Genomic DNA, 26,490 nt, shown 5'->3' on the forward strand with positions numbered 1-26,490 from the left:
CAATAAAAAAAAATTATTAATGATGATGATGATGATGACGATCATCATCATCATCATTTTCACAAGTAAAATTGAACAAACGAACCCAATGATGACATTGATTTCCTGTTCTGGATGTTTATAATAAAATTATGGAGTCTACATCATTCATGTTTTATCTTATTTTATAATGTGAAATCTAAAAATTGAAAATAATATACAAATAACAATGATAATATGAGGTTCAGGGTTTGGAGTGAGAGTACACACGAACCATCATTCATTCTCAAGGGCAGTGAGGGGTAGCAAAATAAATATTACAAAGCTACAAAAATATAAACTATCTGTCAGGGTCCTTGTGTTGTTTAAAAAATGTTAAAAATATACATTGCTTTTGTCAAATTTTATTGTTTTTCATCTTGTTTGATTGCCCTCCTAGCAACCCTTACCCCAACGGTAGTAATTTCTGTCACATCCCCCAACACCCTCTTCAAATTATTATTGCTTCTGCCTCCACCAGTGTCCTTGATTATGGCATTATAAATGTACTGCAATATGACTTTAATGTGTGTGTGTGTGTGTGTGTGTGTGTGTGTGTGTGTGTGTGTGTGTGTGTGTGTGTGTGTGTGTGCGAGAGAGAGAGAAAGAGAGAGAGAGAGAGAGAGAGAGCACTAAATGTATACCTATTTTCATTAGCTACATGAGCATACAAGTAAAACAAAATGGCCGGATAATGTGACATACACCCTCACTCCACTAACCCACACTGACACATGCACACTCTTGTAAATTTCAGTAACTAAAACTAAGTCAACTTGCACAATCCTGGGTACATTTACCCTCCTCCTTTTAGAGATTAGACACAAGGTCATGCATGGTTTTAAAAAGCGCACACTGGCCTACAAAAATGTCTGAGAAACCTTGTCGGTATTCCTCAGCAGGGGCGCCTCAGGTTAATAGCAATAATCTAACCACTTTTCTGTGGATATCTTAAGACTATACCTCAGACCAACAATTTGATTGAATATACTTAATACTGATTGGATCAAAATCTGTGATTGTAATGTATATTTTTTTATTGGAAATCACTCCAGTTAAGGCATGAAGCTAAAAAAGAAAAGTAATACTTCAAAGTCAAAAACTCCAATGATAAATGCTAGATGGATAGATTCCGACCCAGAAAACAGCAATTCTTTCTCCCTTTACAAGAACTTCGCCCATGGAATGTGAGGACTAGAAGACAAAATAATAGAAATGACTTACATAGGTTACTAATATCTTCAACTTCTTTTTATGGTTTGGGAACACTAGCCCACTGAATGTATGTGCTTTGTTTTTGCAACTGAGAAACTAGAAACAATGCCCAAATTAATCACCGAACTCACCAGTTTGCCTGTGCAACAGATACTGAGGAACAAGTGCAGCTCGTTAATGGCCCCTATTTAGTTGTATAGCCTCTACAGACGATGCCTTAACTTTTTAAAGAAAAAAAAATGTGAAAAATAGAATGCCGAAAAAAAAAAAAGACTTTAAAACTGTTCCAACAAAATTAGCAACAACAATAACGATTCCAGAGAAACCATTTCTAAGATATGCAATGCTTATTTGGTTGAAATACTTAATACTGATTGAATCACAATATGCAAATATATAATATGCCAATACCAGAAAATTCACCTTCTGTGTAAGCAAGAGTCCAAATAATGAAATTCAGTCAGAATCCCAACTTGCCACAGGAATCTTTGCTAATCATAACATTATTAAATATACTCTTCACAGTCAAATGAACTCTGACCATTTTCCCTAGATACTGGCAAACAACATGTCATAGTCATGGACTTCTAAATATAGCAGCAGTTTCTCAAACTGCTAGCCGTTGGAACTCCCTTCCAACTCCCTGTTTCTCTGACTGTATAAATATGCAGAAATCTAAATGTAATATGCACAAACATCTTGCTTCACAAATACCCCTATAAATCTGGCTCCTAATTCTCAGTAGCCCTTTATGTTTTTTTTAAATTCATTTTCACCCCAAACAAGGCATAGTGCTACTTTGATGTAAGGGGCTACTATCTGGGACATAATTTGTAGGGGTACTATGTAGGGAGCTGAGCAGCAAGATATCTGTTTAAATTATACTTGAACTTCTGCATGTCAGTAGTCGGAGAAGCAGGAACCTGGAAAGGAATTCCAAAATCTAGCAATCTTAGGGAAAAAAACTGTTAGAGTAGAAAGCTTTCTTACATCTAGGGATTTCTACTATGTAGGGGTGGGATTTCGCTGGTTGCCGGGTTTGTCGGGGGGTATTTACATCGAGGGTGTACAAGGGCCTTGTAGTTCTTCGGAGCATCTACCATCAAAGTACTTGTAAAAAAAGGCAGAGGGAAGCAACGTTTTGTCGATGGGACAGCAGTTAAAGCCTAGCTGATAGTGTGGGACCTATTAAGTTGGCAACTTTTTTTAACCAAATCGGAAGTGGCAAAGGTTTAAATTAAGGCTAGACAATCGAAAAGAGGGGATGACTTTTGAAAATATCAGCGAAAAAAGCGACTCCCTCCTTGTAGAAAAGTTCCCAGTTGAAGGTGAAGGAATTAATGTTTTTAGCCAATTTATTGATATTTGTCGTCCAAAGGATCGAGCTTCAAAACGATACTGATCTTGTGAAAATCCGTCGCCTTTGTCAAATGTTTTAGACATACATACATACATACATACTAGTGATGGGACGATTCCAATATTTTTCCTGATTCCGATACAATTACCGATTCCAATTCCGATTCTTTATAAATCTCTAAATATTTTACTATAGAGTCGTTCTTTTCTCCGATTTCTGTAAAAAATGCAGATATTTTCCTAAACAGAAATTTACACCTGTGGAGAGTGATCTATCGATTTTAACTTTACTGGTATTTTAAAATCAATAAATATTTATTATTTTATTATTATTACCAGCAAAAGAATATATCTCCTTATAAAATTTTCTGTGGATACATGAAATGATAATAATTATATAAGTATTTATATATGTATATTTTTTCTCCCCCGTTTGTTTTTTTGTAAAAAAATTAGCAGCTCAAGCACTGTAAAAGCGATGGGCGAATGTTTATTTAATAGACCTTTGATGAGATGTTTACAAGCACCGATCTATGGTTAGTAGTTAGAACTGCGAACTATCAACATGATGGTTGTAGGTTCAATCCACAGCTAGGGAAAGGTGCTAGCATTGATAAGTTGTGATACAACAAAAGAGTACTGTATGTGGATGACTATATATTTTTTCTTTATATAAATGTATACCCATTTAAAGTGGTCTATACAAATTAATCTATGTTTCAATGTTAACGTGTGCTCAACAGGACCACAATATATGCTTGCATTAAAATGTTGAAAAGGTAAAGGTCAGGCATTGATTATCTTTAGGAGTACGAAAACTCGGCTTCATGTTAGGGAGGGGGCATGTAAAAAAAATTAGCATGTCATATTTTTCACAATTAGAAACAAGTTGAATCCATGACTCACCCCTCCACAACATATCATTCAGATTATGTCCGTCACATACAAGCAAGCAATGCATATGCTAAACAAAATATAAAAGTATAAACACACATCTTGACAAACAACTAAATATTCTCGCATGGAAACACAAGTCAATCACGTGACTCATTTAACTTATAATTAAAAGTTGACATGCAGACTTTACTTTTCTTATCATTTTGTTCTAATTGGGGATGGGACATCCTACCGGATGACAGACATTCACTCACTATCTCACACATTCCAACTGAGAGATCTTTTTAAGTTTCTAACCATCCATTTAAGTGAAATTGTTTGTATATCTCTTGCACTTTGTTCATCTGGTATATTTGCCAGGTATTATTGGAAATTCTTTTTCATGATTCCAGTTGCTACTATAATTATTGGAATAATGGAGATCTTCCTAAAATTCCAGTTTCTTTTCATGTCGTACATAAGACCTCGGTATTCGTTATATTTTCCCCTCTCAGCTCTGTTTAACCCAGCATTCATTTGGGACACGGACTTCTACTAAGGTTGCTTCTTTCTCCTTCCTGCCCCATATCGCTATGTAAAGTTTAATAGTTCTGTTTTCTAGGTACGTAGCTTTAGGAATTGCATAGTCATAGTGGATGATGTACGACTTATTTTCAACCGTTCTTTCTGGTATGCTTGTTCCCAGGACATGCTGCTGTATTCGATATTCAACGTATGCCACAGAATATCACATAAAATATATAGAGTTAGGAAGAAGATTCTAATGGAAAACATACAACTTGATGAAGATACTATAAAGCAAGGACAAAAACAGAATAATATTTCAAATTTAATTCTTTTAATTTCTGTAATCTTTTCCATGAAATTATTTCTTTGAATTTTTTTAAAAATCTCAACTATTATATAAAAAGAACTTTGTGTGTGTGTGTGTGTGTGTGTGTGTGTGTGTATGTGTGAGTTCCATATGGACTCGGAAACAGCTGGGGCGATTGTTATGAAATTTCACACGAAGGTACTTTATATAGTAAAGAATGTCTTTGATAAGTATCGATAATCGACATAATCTGATGAAAGAAGGAACAGGCGATTTTGACCAACGTTAACACCTTACACAGCCTAACATCACAAGTGCATTTAAGAAGTTTTATTACTACATAAGCCAAAAGGTCAGACATATAAAATCAACAGTAGGTTCTTTGATATGACAGGGGCGTGTTCAAAATGAATGTTTCTGTTTCGAGCACTATTGAAGCATGATACTTTATTTTTTCATTTTAAACTTTAATTCAAGCCATTATATATAAAAATAATTTTATAAAATCAACAGTAGGTTCTCTACAGTGCAATGTAGACTACACTGTATTGTGGACTGTCACCGTGGGAGGTATATGAGCTTCTTCCTGGTGCACCGCAATGGGTCCCCAACTAGAGCATGCAATCAATCAATTTGATTGAAAAATGAGTGATTTCATTGATTTCAATGACAATAAAAATATGGGAGTGTAAAATATTCGTTGATCATCATTCAATCCCGGGCAACGTCAAGTCTCTCTGGTAGTTTTGATATAATTTTAAAATTCAATTCATAAGAATCAAACCGATTTTCTGTATTTTTCTATGAATGCCAATGAATAGAATAACACAGAGTAAACGAGGAAACACGTTTAAGCATTGATGATCAATAACATGTACAAGATTCACAACTAAACTAATTAACCGATCATTAGAAAAAGAAAGACAGGTAGATTGTGAGCTAGAGTCAAATGTGAGGAGGACTGGCCCAAAGTTCATTCATGCCAAATCGTGGTCTTCATGGGACCAATCAAAAGATTGACCCTGGGCACTTTTGTCTCAATAGTAGAAAGGCAGCCTTTTCTGTCAGTGTTTCTGCTCCATGAAACAGCCTACCAGAGGAGGTAGTGATGATGGCTGTCATATTCAGGTTAAAAATCGCCTTGGACAAACATTCAGATGGCATTTTCTTTAATGGAAATCGCTCAAGACAACGCATGAAGCCAATTGATGTAAGGAGCTGAACAAAAACAAAAAGCTGATTATTCTAAAGACAGGAGATGCCTATTGACTTTAGTTTTGAAAAGACCAAGGCTGTAGGTAGAAGGAAAACAGTGATCAGGGAAAGAGTTCCACTTCCAGAACCTTGTAGTCCTTGGGAAGAAGCTACTTGAATAGACAGCTGTATTACAATGAGATATTAAAAAAAACGAATTTATGGAGACATGTAGATTAACAAATCAAACGAGCTAGAACAAAACAGAGAATAGATCAGACAATTCTAAGAGACACCTGCCATAATAGTATTTGTAGAAAAGATTGAGACTAGCAACATCACGTCGTGTAGATGCACACACATTTTAATTGTCCTTTTACATGACTTGTTGCATGGCTTGTTGCACTTTGCTAGTTTTTTACTAATAAATGTGATTTGATTTACAGCAATTTTTTCAACAGGTACTTTTTCTTTAAAACTTTTTTCACATCAAACAAGGCATATTGCCACTTGGAATGTAAGTTGCAACTATTTGAGATTGTGTCTAATAGGGGGCTGTGGGGAGTTGAGCAGTGAAGTACTGCATTTCAACATTGGCTATGAGAAAAAAATGCAGTATCCGTTCTGATACTAAACTTCCTTATTTCTGTCCTTGGTCAGTGAAGTAGAAATCCTTCTAACCTAAGGTAATTTATTTTTGTTTCCAATCCAGAGTGCTTATTGAGGACTTGGATTTTCTCTACATTTAAGAATGACTTTGTGTTTTACCCTGTCCTCGTATGAAATATGAAACCAAAAAGTATTTCTTTGCAGTAAAATAACCAAACCAAACTATTTCAGAACGTGTATGTTCATCTTTTCTATTTTTAATGGCATACATTTTGACCCTTGCATTCGCCAAACTTTATAGGATGACCTTTTGTCTATATATTTTACAGATCTGAGATAATGACAGAGCTTTCAAATTTTACCTTGTTAGCACAAGCAATGATGGAGTGATAGTGAGAGTAGTATAAGTAATGGTGGTGTTATCAGAGTTTGGAAATGAAAGCGAAGAACGAGAAGAGAGTAGAAGTTGTGATGGCAGTGGACGACAATAATGTCAGAAATATAATCAAGTACTGAATTGACATTTCTCTGCTGTCGAAAGTTTGGCACCAAAAAGCAAAATGCCTTCTTCTCTCCCTCTTTCTCTGTCTCTATCTCTCTTACTTTCGCCATTCAACCCATCCTCCATCTCATTTCTGCACTCAAACATTACTCTATCTTTTTCGTAATTTTTCCTCAACCACTTCTCTTCTTCAACCCTCTTTCTGTCTCATTTCTCCACTTGATTCTGTCTCTCTTTCACTATTTAGATGTTACACTTGACTCATTCTCTCTTGCTCTTTCATTTTACACTTGCTTCTCTCTCTCTCTCTCTCTCTCTCTCTCTCTCTCTCTCTCTCTCTCTCTCTCACACACACACACACACACACTTTTTTTTCTCTCTCTCTCACTTTTCCACTCAACTTTCTCTGTAACTCAGTCAATTCTCGATTCAAAATTCTTTCCCCTTCTTACACGCTCGTTCCCTCACCTCCAATTGAGTCTATTTTACTCTTTCATATTTACACTTACTCTCTCTCTCTCTCTCTCTCTCTCTCTCTCTCTCTCTCTCTCTCTCTCTCTGGTATATGCCCTTTTACTTCTCCACTCAGCACACCCACTTCACACATCACCACTTGTGTTCGTATTCCTTTCTTTCCTTTTCTTTCTCTCCCTTTCTCTCTCTCTCTCTCTCTCTCTCTCTCTATATATATATATATATATATATATATATATATATATATATATAACTCACCATTTCTCTATTTTACACTAAACTCCTTCCCATTTTTTTTCATTCCTCTTCGTTTACCTTTCTCTTTCTCCATGTGACCATCTCTCTCTTTACGTATCTCTTTCTCTCCTCCTCATTCTATTCAATAAATAATCTTCTTTTTACTTTTGTTTCACAATTTAATAATGAAAATAAGGGCAAACAAAAAACAAATGTAAATTGAGATCACGTCATCTGCATAACCTGTTAGATGCAGCATGCGACCCATAAATTACCTTTTCTGCACATTAGCGGAAATAGTTTTCATTACAAATATCTTTCCACACATTTTAATAAATTAAATAACTGTTCCCACGCCCTTTTTGCATTAACAATCTTGAACGTCTCTTCCTATCAAGTTCAAAGGGAAAGTCGACAGGTGTGACGAAGACCTACCTTGAGAGTGTAAAGTTCGTTTGCATGTTTTTGCCACGGACAACAAAAGTAAGTGAGGAAAATCTATTCAAAAAAATTCTAGAATAAACAGCATATGTCGCAGGAGGCAAAATGAATCAAATATGCACGCGAGATTTGCATCTCGACGATTACTATGAAAATGGACGGTTCTTCTACTGCTGCCATTTGACTTTTGTTAAACATTTGTTGCTCAGATCAGAAGTGATAAAAGAAACTGCCGGTGTATGCATAATATAGTCCCCATGAGATTGTGTTGCAGCATTTGTGTTTGTCGCCAGTTGCAAGAAGCTGCTTTCTTTTTACTTTCTTTTTTTCAACCCAAACAAAGCATATTGCCACTTGGACATTAATATCTGGGTTCATGTCTAACAGAGGATTCAAGGGAGTTGAGTAGTGAGATGTTTGTTCACATTACATTTAGGTTAGTACAGCCGAGGAAGCAGAAAACAAGGAAGGAATTACAAAGTCTAGCAGTCCAAGGGAATAAACTATTAGAATAGAAGCCTTTTCAGCATTTAGGAACCTCAGCTTGCCAGATTAATCAAACACTTTGACCTTGATAATATTCACTCAGAACTGGGAGTTAGACAAACTAAATCTGGTAAGCGTCTCCAAAAAAAAAAAAAGTCTAAATGCCTAAAAATTCCCATCAAGGAAAGCTCTGCCCCAGCATTGAAGATTCTACCCCAGAGTCACAAAATACATTTTCTATAAATTGAAATTTTGTTCCAAGAGGAAAATCCAAGATCAAAGCCATTTTGGCTACAACAGCATTCACAACATTGTATACAGTTATGTTGAAGCAACATGTCTTCAAAAACCCCAAAAGACATTCAAAGTTTCCCAGTATCTGATGTTGACTCCAGTGCAGGAAAGGTCACACAGAAAATAGGAGCTTCAGCTGAATACCAGACAAGTTTTGCAGAAGAATTTTACACAATATAATCTACGCATTCGTAGATTTTTAAGGAAGCTGAATGAGACACCACATGGTCAGCAAATATCACAGACTCAACTGGAATCTAGATTATCTGGATTATCAAGTCCAATTTAAGTTTACTTAACTCTTGCCAGATTATTCTCTCCTTCATCCCAAAAAGGGAACAAGGGGAAATATAGGACAAGAATGAAGTGCACAAATTTTGTTGGTAACACAAAATTCTCTTTTCATAAACTGAGTAGAGGAATTTTTACTTTTTTCTGGAGGCTTCCAACACAACCACTGATCAACACTTGGTAACATTTATTCAGAGCTGGCATTAGAATTTATATCCCCCTTGCTCCTCCTCACTAGTCATTACCTTGTCCCTTTCGGCTGGCAGGATTTCTGATCCCTACTGCTTTAGGGATCATGTGAAGTAGCTTATAATAACCCTTGCATGAGTGTGCCCTGCCTATTTTTCGTCTCTTTTTGATCCCGCGTCAGGACACGGCTGAAGCTCGGTGGCACACACCCAAGATGGCAGTCACAGAAACTCAGTTCCCTTCCTACTATTACTGATCTCAACTAAAGACTATTTGTGACAAATCCGAGATTGCAGTTACAAGTTAGCCATCATTTATCACTGAATTCCTGCTTGGATTGCAACCAAGTCGGATATGAAAAGAGACAGAATTGAGGGATGCACATGTGCAACCTGTTACTCGAACTTTCCTACCCTAGATAAGTTCTCGCAAAGCATTTTATTTTTGCAAATCTTCTTTCCTGTACAGTTAAATTTTTTCTTGTATCATCCATTTGTTCACACAGTAAAATTGCTTTAAATATTGTACACATTTGTCATGTTCCTTCTTGCAAAGCGACTATTGCCATATTTCTGTTCAAGGGCTTATCCTCAATTTATCACACATGTGAGAATTGAACTTTTTCCAGGATGAAGTTAGTCCAATACTGAGGGAAGGGGGGGGGGTATATCCATCTCAACCAATGAAGACAAAGCATTAGCCAACAAGTCAATGTTTATTATTAGTGTGAAGAAATGTTTGTTGTGGTAACACCATGAGTTGTGATACATTCTTTTTTTAATTTTATTCAAATTAATCTGTACGCATTCTTAGAATGAATTGCAAAGAACTAAACTCCTGTTCTTCCACTGACCGATTATCAATTTTTGTGCGTTCTGAGTAATAATCTAATCTCTTGCTTAACCAATATCTTGGCCAGTTGGCCAGTGGTAACGTGAGACTTTAATCTCACACATGAATCAATGCATGTAGAATGCTGGATCTTATCTCCCATTAATAATATGCACAATGCCCTATCAAAATTCTACCTGAATCCCGCTATAAATGCTATCATATTCCAGGAGTCTAAGTTTAATAAATTGTGGATAAAACTGCTGACATTGATAACGCCTGGTAAATCGACTCACCATCCCAAATTCTTCTTGAAAATATCAAGAGCAAATTGCCATATAATTTTGATTTTATTAGAAGGAAAGAAAAAGTTTACATTTATTTGTTTGTTGCTAAAATCATTTAAATTCGTATGGTTAAAAATTATAACTGAAACTTTATAATCACTTATCATGTTCTAAATTATACAACTAGATGACTTGTTCTCATTTAATTTTCCCTTCTAACAACTGCGGGGGAAGGTAGGAAAAAGAAACTGGCAAAACTAGTTGATAAAAATATGGCAACCGTTCTGCTTCAATATATTCTTATTTTAATAGATCGACATTCTTACATCTTGAATACACCCGAGAGTTGAAAACGTTTTCTACTCTCCAGTGTCATTAAAGGTATTGACTTCTCTCCCACTGCAACATCTTAGACACCAGGGTCGGAAAGTGAGATTAAGAAGTCTGAAGGGGCACTCTTACCTGCAAAAAGTGCCTGGGCAGCCCCGTCGGCATTCCCCGATGAGTGCGCTTCAGGCAATTAGCAATAAACTAACCCCTTCTCAACGAGAGAAGGCAAGGCCTGGGAAGGTGGACCTCCTAGAACTGCAAAGAACTAAACTCCCACTGCAAAATCAACAGGGATCAGACCATTACAGAGATGGTCTATTAATCTTTATTGATTTTTGGGGGCTGAGGATAAAAATCTCATTAAAATGCAGAAATATTAATCTATTAACTAAAACAAATGCTAACGTGAACCTGCACTTGGAATAGACATTAATACAGTTTACAGTTAATACAGTTCTATTTACAACAACTGGTGATCGTCTGTCGTCGGAATTTGTCATTACTGGGACTATGACAAGAGAAGATTCTTTTCATTATATTGGCTCTCGAGTATAGTCAATATCTTATATGTTTTTTAGATGAAGTGATGTGGTTCTTAATAGATTGACTGTGTCTAACTGTGTCGGATATATATTCGAGAGTCAAAATAATGAAAAGAATATTCTCTTGCCATAGCCTTAGTCATTGCCGATCGACAATGAGAAAATTAAAAAATATGTCTATAATTTATTGATGATAGTCGGGTTTCAACTGAAATATTTAATTTATTTTTCATTCATTAAAAAAATGAAAATAATACATTTTTGGCACCGAAATTGGCTTTATAAATGTTTTCTAATGATTCTTATTCTGTATTTAATAAAATCAAATTTTAATCGATACTGAAAATATTAAATTATTGAACGTTTATTGGTCCTTACTTACCTCCCTACAAGGTTAGACACAATGTCGGGTTTTAATCTGGGGAAAGTTCAGCTCCTCAAACAGGCGAACTCCAGATTGAAACAAAAATAATCGCTGGCGGAGGGCAGAAAAAAATAAGTGCAGGATTAGAAGCCAAAAGGTTCATGTTTTTTATTGTTAATGTGAAAAAATGGTTATTATAGTGGCGTCATAGGTAATCATTCATTCTTTCTTTAATTTGATTCAATTTTGTAAATATTAAACTTCATTTTGTTCATTGTATGAAAATAAATAAATAATTGGACACAAAAAAAATGTTTGATAAGAGTAGACGACTACAGCTAAGTGACAACGTGCCTGATAAAAAATGGGAAAAAATTGTCTGTATTTACCTGACAAAAGCTCTTCATATTATTTTTATTTTTCGGACTACTGTTCTCATCTTGAGTATTATTTTAACACTGTTTCAGTCGATGTAACCTCCGACCTTCTTCAGGTGTATCTTGTCGAACTTGGGAATCCGTTTGCCAAACTCGGAAATTTGCATGGAATTTATTTAATCCACCGGTGAAGCATGCTCTCGTCCTGTCAGCCATGAATGGGTATAAATTCTAAGTAATTTGCAATTGGATTTTGAGTGTCGCCCGCACTGAAGATTGAACCTTCAACCTCAAGAAAAGAGTGTAACTTTAAAACCGAAATAACCAACTACTTTATCCACTACGCTATGGGTCTGCAGGGTTGTGAAAATAGCACTCAAGATAAGAACAGTAGTCTGAAGAATTCAAATAATATGAAAACAATTCTCATCTAAAACAATCATAAACGTAAAAAAATCTTATGGGTCGAAATTAGAAATATATATATATATATATATATATATATATATACATATATACATATACATATACATATATATATATATATATATATATATATATATATATATATATATATATATATATATATATATAGTGTCCACAAAGTCTGGCTACATTACGTAGCCAGACTTTGTGGAAGCATCCTGTAGATTATGTAGCCAGACTTTGTGGGCACCCTTTTTATATATATATATATATATATATATATATTATTAAATAAATAAAAATTCTTCATACATTAGCAGACATTAAAATAAATGTTTAAAAAAGGAAGAAATACACTTTAAAAAAATCTTGGGCACTAAAATAAAAGATCATTTTACATTAAATTGGACAGCATTTTTATGCCTGCCACCAATTACAATCAATCATTTTTTTCGTTTGCTCTGAATCTTAAAAAAAAAAATTGTTAACTTTATTTATGCTTTTACTTTTTTATTTTATTTTTACTTTTTAAAATAGAATTAATGTTAAAGTGGGTAAACGTTGAGGTTCGCATCGGGTACAGATTCTTCAAAAAGGTTATTAACACATGGCCACCAGTGAAAATCATTGGATAATAAAAGTCTTAATATAAAAACTGCTTATCAGCGACAGATTTAAATGTGATATTCGTTCAAAACAGAGCTGAATACTTGTATAAATTAACGTTTTAAAAGTATGTCTTTAGTTGGACTTCTAGCACACACTAACCAAAAAATTAAAAAATTTCATTTTTTTTTTTTGCCGACTATGTGTGAACATTTTTTTTTTTACATAGGCATCACCACTTATGAAGGCCAAGAGGCCACTCCACTCGAGGATAAGGGTTAAGGGGTGTACAGTAAACTTGAAAACTTGCCGAAAACAAATATTAGAATTTACAGTGTGGGATCAATGATCGGGGTGATACCAACTCTAAATGATCCTGCATAATTTCCGTCTATAAATTAAACTTAAAATGATCCCTTATTTCTGGGCAATTGTAACTTCTAATACAGTAAACCAAACTTTCTTTCTTGATTCTTGTCTTTTCTGTTTTCCATTAAGTTTTTTTAGGGTGTTTTCACGTAATCGCTTAAAAAAGTAGAATCTCTTTTTGGTCAATGTCAAGTTTCTTTCCAACTCCCCAAAATCTTTAAAATGCATAAAATCAAATGGGTTTTTTTTGGGGGGGGGCGAAAGCGAATATCGCATTTAAATTTGAAGCAGATAATAGTTTTCATGGCATGAAAAAGTTACTTTTTCAAAAAGTAAGTGATCACTTTTCCATGTAAATTGAACTTTAATTGAGCACCCATTTTCTGGCCACCTAGTGAGGGGGCATTTCTTCTTCTTCTTTTTTTTTTTTTTTTTGCTTGTTTATTGGCTAAAAGGGTTTTTTCCTGCTTTCATATGTCAATAAAGACACGAGGAAATTGAAAAAACAAAAACAAAGAAAAATCTATATACAAATACGTGTAATTTCTTATGTTATCAGTGGTAACCATTCCTTTGCCGAAAATAAGTAATGTTCCATATAGTAAGCAATGTAATTCTATATGTTATCAGTGGTGGTCAAAAATATGCGCGCGCTTGCGCATACAGAAATGGCCACCAGCCACCACTGATAACATATAGAATTACATAGCTTAATATCTGGAAAACTACTTGTTTGTCATCTAATTTTAAATTGTTCGCCAAAGATTACGGTGCTAATGCACTTACTAATCCGCGCTATTTTTTAAATCGTATTTTCAAGTTTAATTAAAGTTTTATGATATGTCTTTTTTTAATTAATTTATTTTTATTTCGGACTATTAGTCTCATCCTTATTAGTTGTTGTTTTTTTATTCAAAAAACAACAACTAATAAAGATGAGACTAATAGTCCGAAATAAAAATAAATTAATATATAATACTCATCTCAAAAAATGAATTCCAATTAAGGAATATATATATATATATATATATATATATATATATATATATATATATATATATATATATATATATATATATATATATATATATATATATATATATATATATATATATATACACACACACACACACACACACCAATCGGTACGGACCCGACTATGGAAGATCAGATAATAAATAAACGTGGATTTATAAGATCAAAGAATCCAACCTTGATCGCCCCTTCGGGGCCCGTGGCGCAGTTGATAGAGACGTTGAATCTCTACGGTTCCAGATGAGCATTGTCTGAAGATAGCGGTTTCAATCCCACCCAAAGCGTGCCAGAGGTTAATTGGTCAAAATGTGGTGAGACGACAACAACTACGGATGGCAGTGATGGATGAGAATGCAGTTAGGAGATTCGAAGTTCCTATCCGTCGCGGTTACCACCTGACGAAGGTCAGAGGAATAGTTGGCCGAAACGTTGTGAATAAACAAACCAATAAAAAGATAAAAAAAAAAAAAACAACTAATAAAGATGAGACTAATAGTCCGAAATAAAAATAAATTAATATATAATGCTCATCTCAAAAAATGAATTCCAATTAAGGAATAATATATATATATATATATATATATATATATATATATATATGTTTTTTTTTTAATTAAATTGTAAGGTTAAAATACAGAATAGGTACAAAACACCCTCCCCTCCCCATGTTAAGAATGGCTTTTTAAATAGTAACGTTATTATTTCAGCACGGATCAATAAGTGAGTACCAAGATTACTATGCTATTTGAGAAGGCAGTTTGGTATGCGAGTGCGCATTTAACATTTTTAACGTTAATGCTTTGCTACCGTGCGTTCGAGCGTAGCGTAAAGGAAGACTGTTAAATGGCGGAAAATAGTTCCAGGGTTCAGGGGTTAATACCATGCAAACGGTAAATTTGCGACGAAAACGGTTATCATATTCTTTTAAAACACACTGAAATCTACAAAAAATATTTTTTCTATACGAACGTGAGACGGGCCTTAATTACTTAATTATTTTAATATTTTAATAATGCCGGTTTTCAGGAGTGCTGAAAACGAATATCAGTTAAATTTGTTTTCATATGAAGAAATTATTAGGTGGCCAGAAAATGGGTGCTCATTTTACGTTAAATTTATATAAGAAAATGATCCCCCATTTTTGAAAACGCAATTTCTTCATATGAAAACTACTTATCTGCTTCAAATTTAAATATGATATTCGTTTTCAGCACCACCGAAAATCTACAAAAGTCGTCATTTTTAAGTTTTGGGGGGAGTTGGAAAGAAACTTGACATTAACCCTCTTTTTTAAGGAGGGGGAGGAGGGAGGGGTAATGGTAAAAACTAAAATTAAAATAATAATAATTTTGAAGTCTGAATTGTAGACGGGGGTCATTCTATTAAACTATCCATAACCTCCCCCAGCCGGCCAGCCCCCAAGAAATACCACTGTATACAATAAATAAAAAGTTCCTGAGTTAGGAGAAGCTGCTACACCGAGAAAAATAAAACGAATAAAAAAAATAAATAAATAAAAAAAGGAAGCTAGGAAAAGCAAAAATGCAAATAAGAAAGGGCAAAAAAATATATTAATATCAGAAAAATCTTTAAAAAAAAGAAAAAATTAAGGAAATAGCTCTGATTGTCAAAACAAAAATGGAGGAGGGCGTAATAAACAAAAAAAAATCAACAAAAAATCGAGTCCTTTGATAGGACAGGGGCGCATTCAAAATTAATATTTCCTTTAACACAGTGTTTGATTTTTTTTAATTCAAAACAAGAAATTACTTTCAACTTGTTTCTTTTTTAAAGGCCATCACTTTCAAATCGTCACGAAACAATGTTCGCTAATTTTTTTTTTTTTTTTTTTAATCCATAGATTAAGATAGCAAACTTGTTTGTCGTGACCTTTCCAAATTTTATCGTAATCCCGGAACCCTTAAAAGTAATTTCTGGCTTGAAACTTTACGGATTCTTTTACGCTCCCGAACTAAAATAAATACGATTTTTGTTTTTGTTTTTTGTTTGTTTTTTTTTCAGCGCGCCTCTGCCATAGCAAAGGACGAAACTAAAACCTACCATTTCTCCGCGCGATTTTCATCATTTATGGTTGTTGAAAACCCCATAAACCTGCTGGTCGTGGGAAAAAACATCCATAGCAAGTTTCCACATAATAAACAAGTGTCAGTAGTTCACACATCAGTCCAAAAATACTTAACTAACACAGAAATCACACAAAATGCTATAGCGGGTTTGATATATTTACAAGTATAAAAATAAAAATATGATTTAGTTTTTCGGTGTTCACCGCAATTATTTGTCAGGTGTTTGAGGTGAAACACGACCCTCCCTCCACCTCCGCAAACTACCGTAGTTTCGGGGTGGAGGTATAAGTAAGTAAGATGTTGAGCGTCAAGGCACTATGCAAGATGAAGAACCGAGTTCCCTCATCGGTGTACGCGTACGACGACCCTTTTCTTCCCATGTAGAGTATACGTTCCAATTGTTTATATTTATATTAGGGTTTAGGACAAAACAAACCGGTTACCAGATTAAAAACTATTTATATCAATAGATTACTTTCCCTTTATTTTTCAGATGCAACCAAGCATTTCTTTAAGAGGCTCTGTCCGTTAGCGTTTTCACTTTGTCATTACGAACTCTGAAATGACATTTTTATTGTTCTATTACGTTTTCGTTTTAAATAGCATGTTGACTGTTTTGTCACAGTAAAGTTTCAAATAGCATTTCACTGTTTAAGCTTTAAATCAGATGCTCCGAAGCCAACAGAGAAGGGGCCGTTTTTAGAATGCCCTCTGTTTCCGGTTGACTGAGGTTAGGGTTTAATTGCTGTGTAGTCTGTAGTCACAGGTAGTTCATCCTTCCAGGTTTTTGCCTCCCATTTTTCGGGGGAGGGGCAGTTTATTGTTTACTGCCTGATGCTTCTATACTGGGGAATGCCGACGAAACTGCCCTCGCATTTTTTCGGAGGCCAGAGTGCTCTGCTCCTCCTTTGGGAGCGCTGGCTTGGCTGATCCAATTTCTTGATCTTGTATCATATCTTTCTGTGGTGGGAAATAATTAAATACCAACATTCTAACTGCTTTGTCACCCTTAAGTTGGAAATGGTATTTTCACTGTTCTGTCATTACTGACTCTGAAATAGAATTTCATTTCATGAAATAGCATGCTGCATTAAAGTTTTACATAGTATTTTAACTGAATTGTCAAACTGAAATATTAAATAGCATTCGCATTGTTTTGTGACACAAGTTTTGGTGTTTGTTAAGAATCAACAGATCCATTTTTTTTTTTTTAATATGTCGTTTTAAGCCAAAACAATATTACGTACTTAATTGTCATGTCGAAAATAGTGATATATCCAAAAATTATGAAAATTCATTAAGTACATAATTAAAAGTAATTTTTACTGAAAATTGGGTAAAATTGCATTTTTCTTAGACGTTATGAAGTAGACACACAGGATATATCACTCGGAACGAATATTTTAGATTACTTGTTCATGGCGTGCACTATTTGTTGCTTATATCGATAGTCTTTTTTTTTTTTTTTTTTTTTTTACTAAAAACACAATAGCAGTTGTTCTACTTGATGAATTTTCTTAATTTTTAGATATAATACTATTTTCGACGTGGCAATTAAGTATGTAATATTGTTTTGTTTTTGCTTAAAACGATATATTTAAAAAATCGATTTGTCGACTCTATCTTAACAAGCATCCAAGTTTTAAATAATATTTGATTGTTTTGTCACACTTGATTTTTTTTTTTTTTTTTTGCAGTCTTTTTTTCTTTTTTTTTTTTTTTTTCTTCTGCTAGAATTAATCAAATTCTAGCTCCGGCAAAAAGGACCTCCTATCATGTGCGATCAAAAGATATTATGTTGGCAACTCCTATAAACACGCATTGGCTCATTTTACTTCCTATTGCTACGCAGTATAGGGTGCGATTACTAATTAAAAAGGTGTCTTGCTTCGTTGAATGCCAATACCATGTTACAAGGGTAACATGTATTGCAACATGTGTACTAGTATCATTTCGTCGAGAATTACATAAAGTACATGTCCAGATAATCTGACGGCAAACAGAAATAGACCAAACTGCAGCTGGCATGATTGAAGCAGGAGGTCAAGGGTTAACTCCCTAGACATGCAGAGATGATCTCACGTGTTCAGTAAATAATACTGATCTCAAATACTCATAAAATAATAGTGTGCTACATAGTTCAATACAAATAATAAAATTATATTGTAAAAGACAATCTTTCATCTATCCCTTCAGTCCAACACTTCTTGGCAGACAATGTTCTTTCCCCCCCCCCTGTTTCTGGAGTGCCATCAGCTAGAATTGAAACTGAAACCAAAACTTATGAAGAATTTTTGATAAAATTATTTGGGTTTGTATTACTGTACACATAGATTCGAAAAAGTTGTCAAAAAACAAATATAGAACAAATAAATGTTATCAAAGGCAAGATAAGTTACTTTTCTACCTAACTGGATATAATTCACGTGTTTTTATTCAGTGTAACATGTTTATTCAGCTCGAAAAACATGCAATGTTTACCGATGTATTGGAAAATTCAAAATGGCAGCCGACTGTCTCTCGGAGAGGGTACGTTTGGGAAAAGGTATTATAAATAATAAACTAGACAAAATACTGTTAGAAAACAACCGAATACATGTCAACTTATGTCACGGTAACATATATTGAGCGAATTTCTAACAGTATTTTGTCTAGTTTATTATTTATAATACCTTTTCCCAAACGTACCCTCTCCGAGAGACAGTCGGCTGCCATTTTGAATTTTCCAATACATCGGTAAACATTGCATGTTTTTCGAGCTGAATAAACATGTTACACTGAATAAAAACACAAAAAATATATCCAGTTAGGTAGAAAAGTAACTTATCTTGCCTTTGATAACATTTATTTGTTCTATATTTGTTTTTTGACAACTTTTTCGAATCTATGTGTACAGTAATACAAACCCAATTATTTATTACAAGAAATGGAAGGTCATAACAATTAAACGACAGTCACTCGGAAGAAAAAAGATGTAAACATGTCACACAAAATAACACACTATGTCTATTATAAAACTTACTATGTCTATCTGTCTGTCTGTCTGTCTGTCTCCATTTTTTCAAATTGCATCTCCTTCAAAATGGTAGGTCATAGAATAATGCAAGATGGCTCAAATAATTGTATTTTTTGTGAGCTGTTTTTTATGCATGTTCAGTTGACTAAAATAGCTGTCAAGAGATAAAAAGAGGTAAAAAAAAATTGATAAATTGACTGTAATAATATATAAGAAATCTGCATGAATTAAAATATCATATTTAAGCGTATTGTACGACTAGGCAACGGTGAGCGCCTCCTGCTAGTGTTTCCATAATAAAACCTTGTAAATATGTTTATCAACATATGTTTATAACATTTGTCATTTATTTTTCTTTTCAGAAGTTGAACTTAAAAATACCTGAATGTGAACCGATATCTTGCTGCCCAACTCCCTACATAATATCCCTGTAAATTTGGTCCCAAATAGTAGATCCTTACGACAAAGTGCACTGTGCCTTCTTTGTGGTGAAACAATAAAAAACAAAATAAATCAAAACTTGTAAAACAGCTCTTTATTGCAATAGGTATCATATGAATGTTGCAGCCTTTAAGAACATTAAAAGAAAAAAAATTTTTTTAAATCCTATAAAATGATACATATATACACACACACATATATATATATATATATATATATATATATATATATATATATATATATATATATATATATATATATAATGTGTTTGTGTGTGTGTGTGTGTGTGTGTGTCTCAACTTGGCCTTTTGGTCAAGATCAAAATGTAGTATCTGTTCTTCAGATGCTGCACTTCCATTTCTTGTTCTCTTTCGGTGGAGGGTCAGTCCTTAACGACTGAGACAATTTTTTATTTTTGTACCTTTTCTCCACGTTAAAAAACGACCCTGGTGTCTAATTCTGTCCCGTGGGGAGGTATAGTAAATAGGTACAATTATATAAATGCAACTCTGTGTGTGTGTGTGTGTGTGTGTGTGTGTGTGTGTGTGTGTGTGTGTGTGAGTTCCTTAAACTCTGTTATACTGGCCTTCCTTGAACAGAGGAATTTACACCGATTACCATTATAAATAGCGCTAGTAATTCCAACACCGGTGAGAAAGATACGACTGTACTTCAACTGCTAGCCGAGTGCCCAGCAGATATACACACTTTCCTATCTTTGTACATTATTGTTAATACACGTGTTCCTTAATCAAACCTCGACTTGATTGTTCTTATTTTCACTGTTGTTCCACGACACAACAGATTGGCAACCATCACTGCAGAGAATCACCAAAAGTGATTGAAATAAAGATTCGTAAAATCTTTACGGCAGAACACCTTCGTCATTTGAACAGATGTTTGGGTACGCAAGGATTCACAGCGAATAAATTACTATAATAGTAATTTGGCAACGGGAAAAAACTTGCTACCAAAATCTACAGCGAAAAATGCGAATGGTGTCAATTATTTAATAATTGAACACACTTACCGTCGGATAATTAAAGCGATGGATTTTATTTTTGCTATGTAAAAACGCATGCAAATAAAAAAAATGTTAAACAAATGTTATTTCGCTGGATTGTTTCTAGTAAGACCGGAAATATACCGTTCAACAAATTAAGTTACAAAAGGATTGCTAAACTGTTGTTCTTCAAACAAAAGGATTGGGAAAGAAAACTTGGTTGATATTTTTTTTTACTAAGGAATATTTCTTTAATACAAGCGTAAATTGTAAACTGAATTTGTATGATGGGTGCAAAATTCAAAGCTTCACTGTTGGAATTGTTCCAATTCCAGGCAGAGCAAAATCTCGCGTTGCAAAAGCAGCAAATTCAACAAGTAGAAAGAGAAGAGAGATTTAAACAAGCATTTGAAGAAAAAATGCTTCAACAACAGAAACGCTTCGAGGAAATATTGATGAAAACACAGGAGGAACAAAGAAAAATTCTGGAGGCGACACAGTTAACTAAATCGGACGATAATCATAATGCATTTTCTCAAACAGCTGTGTGGGCAGCTATTGAAAATTTCAATTATAATCCAGAAGACGATGTCACTTTCATCCAGTACTATAGAAGATATGAGGATACTTTTATATCGGATTGTGGTACCTGGTCATACGCGAAAAAAGTTAGGCTTTTGCTAAGGAAATTGGGAACAGCCGAGCATACAAAGTTCGTGAATTTTATTCTCCCAAAAAACACCAGTGAGTTGAGCTTCCAAGAAACAGTTACGCTACTTCCAGAACTGTTTTCTGCAAAAACATCTCTTTTCCATAGGTGATATAAATGTATGAATGTTACTAGAAGAGAGGAACACGACTACACTATTTATACGCAAGTATAGTGTACAAGCATTGCAAAGATTCTAAACTGGATGAATTATCAGCAGATAATTTTAAATGTTTAATATTTGTGCAAGGGCTGGTCTTAAATAAAGATGCTGAAATCAGGCATCGTGTTTTAAATAAACTCGAAAACGGATCAAATTTAAAACTACAAAACTCAACGAAAGACTGTGAATTGTTTATTGCGTTGAAACAAGACAGCCGTGAAATAGAGGAAAGCAGAGTGTCGTATATTAAAAAGATTCATCAAAAGAAAAATTTGACTTCAAAAAATAACCAGAGAAAGAAACAGGAAAAAGATCCACCTTGACCATTTTGGCGGTGTGGAAATAAACATTAGTACAATGAGTGTCCCTACAAATTCAAACAATGTGACAACTGCCACCAGAAAGGGCATAAAGCATCGCATTGTAGAAAAAAATCTCATAGAAAGATATCCATTAAACTTACGAAAATTGAACCTGGGGAACAAAATATCCGGAAATATGTACAGGTCAAAATGTTTAAAAAGAAAGTAAGGCTGCAGCTTGATAGTGGGTCTGACATTTCCATTATTCCAGACATGGAAGAGGCTTGGGAGACCCACTATAATTAAATCACATAAAACGGCGAGAAGCGTCAGTGACGAAAAAATTACCTTCGAAGGAGAATTATTGACGAATATTTTTTTCCAGAACAGGGCCAAAAAAGCAAGAATTTTCGTCATGCGAAAATCAAACAACCTCTTTGGAACTGATCTGTTCGAAAGTTTAGATTATGGGATCTGCCTTTAAGCTCATTTTGCCAAAAGGTTGAGGATTCGAATGTGGAGGCAGAAAAGAGGGAGTTAAAAGAGAATTCCCAGACATATTTTAAGGCGGTTTGGGAAGGTGTACAAAAGCGGTAGCAAAATTTGACGTAAAAGTAAATGAACAGTCAGTGTTCAGAAAGAAAAGAAATGTTCCATACACTGCTGTCGAACAGATAGACGGTGAATTAGAAAGACTCAAAAACATGGGTGTCATCGGAAAAATTGATCACAGTGAGTGGACTACACCAACGGTTTGCATCAAAAAGAAGAGTAAGGAGATTCAGGTTTGTGTCGACTTTGCGACAGGCTTAAACAGGGCATTACAAGATCACCATTATCCTCTTCCGAGCCCTGAAGAGATATTTGCGAAACTGAGTAGAGGGAAATATTTTTCTAAAATCGATCTCAGTGACACGTACTTACAAGTTCCAGTTGATGAGGAGTGTTCAAAGCTGCTATGTATTAATACACATAAGGGATTGTACAAGTTTAACAGACTTCCTTTTGGTGTCAATGTCGCCCTGCGATTTTTCAGCCAATTATGGACATTATGTTAAATGGGTTGGATTTCGCAGTAGGGTACCTGGACGATGTGCAAATGAAAAGCGCTAGCAAAGAACAATACAAAGCTCATGTAAACCAAGTATTCAAAAGGATCCAGGATTATGGATTTAAAGTAAAACAGGAAAAATGTACCTTTTTCATGGAGAAAATAAAATACTTGGGGCAAATCATCGATAAATATGGAAGAAAGCCAAATTCAGATAGATCGAGTGCAATAAAGAATATGCCTGCTCCAGAAAATATTGCGTTTTCACAAAGTTTTTTAGATTTGGCAAATTACTACAATGTATTTGTGCCAAAAGGTCACCTTTAAATGAACTGTTAAGGAAAGACCAAAAATGGGTCTGGACACAAGAGTGCGAAGGAGCAATTCGGGAAACTAAAGAGACTTTTTTTTTGCAAGTGATGCCAGCTCCGATGGCATAGGAGCATGCATTTTACACAAAATGGATGATGGAAAAGTGAAACTCATAGCACATTCATCCCGATCACTTTTGCCAGCCGAAAAGAACTACTCACAAATTGAAAAAGAGACGCTAAGCATCATATTCGCGGTAAAGCACATTAGGCAATTTCCATTACAGACCACAAACCATTATTAACGAGAAGACAGAACCATTGGAGGATAAGGTAATAGCAGCTATTCAAGTGGAAGTTGAAGTAAAAAATACATTATGTGGCACAATAAGAGAACTTCCAGTAACGGTTAATGAGATTAAGAGTAAGGCAGAGGTGGACGAATTTATTAAACGCATGAAAGAAAGGATCAACAATAACGAACTGGATGAAGAAATTTATTCAATTTGCGATAACGTCCTGTTATATAGTGATAGGGTCGTAATTCCTGCAACATTACAGAAAAGAATGCTCAAGGAATTCCATGTAGGACATCCAGGTATGTCAAGAATGAAAAGTCTTATGCGCTCTTTTGTTTATTGGCCAAACATGGATAAGGATATAGAAGGAAAAATCAGGGAGTGTAAAGGATGTGCATTAGCTATGAGAGCTCCTCCAACTCAATTTGGATCGTGGGCAAAATTGGACTGACTTTGGTCTAGGATTCATTTAGAATTTTCAGGACCGCTAGATGGGTTCTACTATCTCATTGTTGTAGACAGCCTATCTAAATGGCCAGAAGTATTAAAATGTAAGAATCCCACATCCGAGGTAACTATCAACCTCCTGTATGAACTATTCACTAGGTTTGGAGCAGTAGACTACATTGTTACAGACAATGGAACGCAATTTACATCTACCGAATTTAAACATTTTTGCAAGGATCATTTAATCAAGCATATAACCATTACGCCATACCACCCAAGAAGTAATGGACAAGCAGAGAAATTCGTTGACACATTCAAGAGAGCTCTGAAAAAAGCTAGTGGGTTGCTGACGGATAAGTCAATCCAACAGTTTTTACAAGTCTACAGAGTCACTTCGAATGCAAACATCGAAATGTCGAAGACATCTGCTGAGGTTATGTTCAGACGCAAGGTTAAATCGATTTTTCACAAGTTGTTATCAAACCAGGATAGGCCAAACCTCAGAAAACTGATAACAAAAAAACGGTATAAAGTTCGCGAAAGAGTCTTCTACAAGATTCACAAAAATAATAAGACTTTCTGGGAGTCCGGCATTGTTGAGAAACCAATAGGCAACATGGTCTACATGATTAAGGGATCAGACTTCGTGCACAAACGTCACACTAACCAAATTCGGAAAAGATACTCGAACAGTGAGGTGACCAGATCGCCTGAGGAGGACATCATGGACACAGTGTTTGATACTTTTCAGGTGCCCATACCAGAGACAGCTCCTGAGAACAGAAGATCAAACAGAAAACGGAAATCAACAGAATTGATTAAGGTAAACCCAAAACAAAAACGTTATTAATCCCAGACGGGATATTTTCAAGGGGGACGGGTTATACTGACCTTCCTTGAACAGAGGAATTTACACTGATTAGCTCTATAAATAGCGCTAGTAATTCCAACACTGGTGAGAGAGATGCGACTGCACTTCAACTGCTAGCCGAGTGCCCAGCAGATATACACGCTTTCCTATCTTTGTACATTATTGTTAATACACTTGTTTTTTAACCGAACCTCGACTTGATTGTTCTTATTTTCACTGTTGTTCCACGACACAACAGACTCCGAAATGGCTGAACAGATTTTCTTTAAAATTTACAGAACTCTATTGTATAAGTCTGGGAATAATCTTTTGTCTCAGAATACCCCCGATAATTACCGATAATCGATAATCGAAACCATTATTTTAATTTATCTATTATTGATAAACCATTTTTACCATGTCATCGCTTAGCAACAATGATAGAACAACAGTTCGTGAAAATTCTACTCTACTTTGATAGCATATTTTTTATTTATTTTTTATTTTTTTTGCATGACGTGGTCTGAAGTTTCAAACTCTGCACGTAAATTTCTTAATGTTTTTTTTGTTAACTGGAAAGAAGTTTATAAAAAATAATTTTATCAAAAAAACAGCAGGTTCTCTACAGTGCAATGTAGAATAACATATATTTTGTTACTGAATGGAGGCATGTGAAGCTTCCTCCCGGGCGATTTCACAGATTTCGATGACAATAAAAATATAGGAGTGTGAAATATTCGTTGATCATCATTCAATCCCGGGCAACGTCGGTTCTCCCTGCTAGTATATATATTGATATAGGGGTCTCCTATATGAGCACCAAAGCATTTTGTTGAGCTTTGTATTATCCCGATATGTTTCCTCTTAAGAATTGATTTTATTCTCTTCCTTTAACTCCCCTATTTATACATACACACACACACACATATATATATATATATATGTATATATATATATATATATATATATATATATATATGTATACGAGCAAACAGTTAATAAAACATGTTAAAAAAACACTTTGAAATGAGTTAAAAACATATTTAATCTGAAAAGGAAACACTAGATAAGTGGATAGTCCTCAATCTGCGGAGTTTCGAAGAAATACTTTCCTTCTCATCAGAGGGTAGGAATTAGCAAAATGCGGGATCGAATTTTGCATGCAAAAGTATTTGATGAAACTGCAAGTAAGTCAAAGATCTTACTTTAAAACAAAAAAAATGTGAAGCAGAGGGAATATGGTGAAGAAAAAGGTAATTACACATGAATGGATAGTCTGGTGGAAGATAAATAATCCAGTGACGGTAAAATCCAAGTATATAATTTCAAGAAAGTTAATGTAATTTCCATTTGCACAAGTAAAATCCAAAAATCCCGTAATTGGAAGAAGATGGTCCATAATAATCCAAAGGAAGAAATCCATACGGGATTTTTGGATTTTACTTGTGCGAATGGAAATTTAATTAACTTTCTTGAAATTATATACTTGGATTTTACCGTCACTGGATTATTTATCTTCCACCAGACTATCCATTCATGTGTAATCACCTTTTTCTTCACCATATTCCCTCTGCTTCACATTTTTTTTTTTGTTTTCAAGTAAGATCTTTGAATTACTTGTTGT

The 26,490-nt window shown here is 34.5% G+C and overlaps 1 protein-coding gene across 5 annotated transcripts in view; it reads right to left on the reverse strand.

The window, feature by feature from the left end:
- Window positions 1–26,490, reverse strand: part of LOC145256429 (uncharacterized) — a 160,268-nt gene that overhangs the window by 85,509 nt on the left and 48,269 nt on the right. The window contains exon 1 of one of the 5 annotated variants that reach the window (XM_080115321.1): window positions 16,249–18,638. The exons of 3 other annotated variants lie outside the window; for them this stretch is intronic. Coding sequence is in view for 1 of the 2 variants with exons in the window: in XM_080115322.1 (XP_079971448.1) it covers window positions 16,249–16,273 (25 nt within the window). In the remaining variant the exon portion in view is untranslated. Of the gene's footprint in view, window positions 1–16,248; window positions 18,639–26,490 lie in introns of those variants that run through there. One more of the 5 variants, XM_080115322.1, reaches the window with a different exon arrangement.

Source organism: Euprymna scolopes, chromosome 32, assembly GCF_053919585.1.
Source record: "Euprymna scolopes isolate OS-2025 chromosome 32, ASM5391958v1, whole genome shotgun sequence".
NCBI lineage: Eukaryota > Metazoa > Mollusca > Cephalopoda > Sepiida > Sepiolidae > Euprymna > Euprymna scolopes.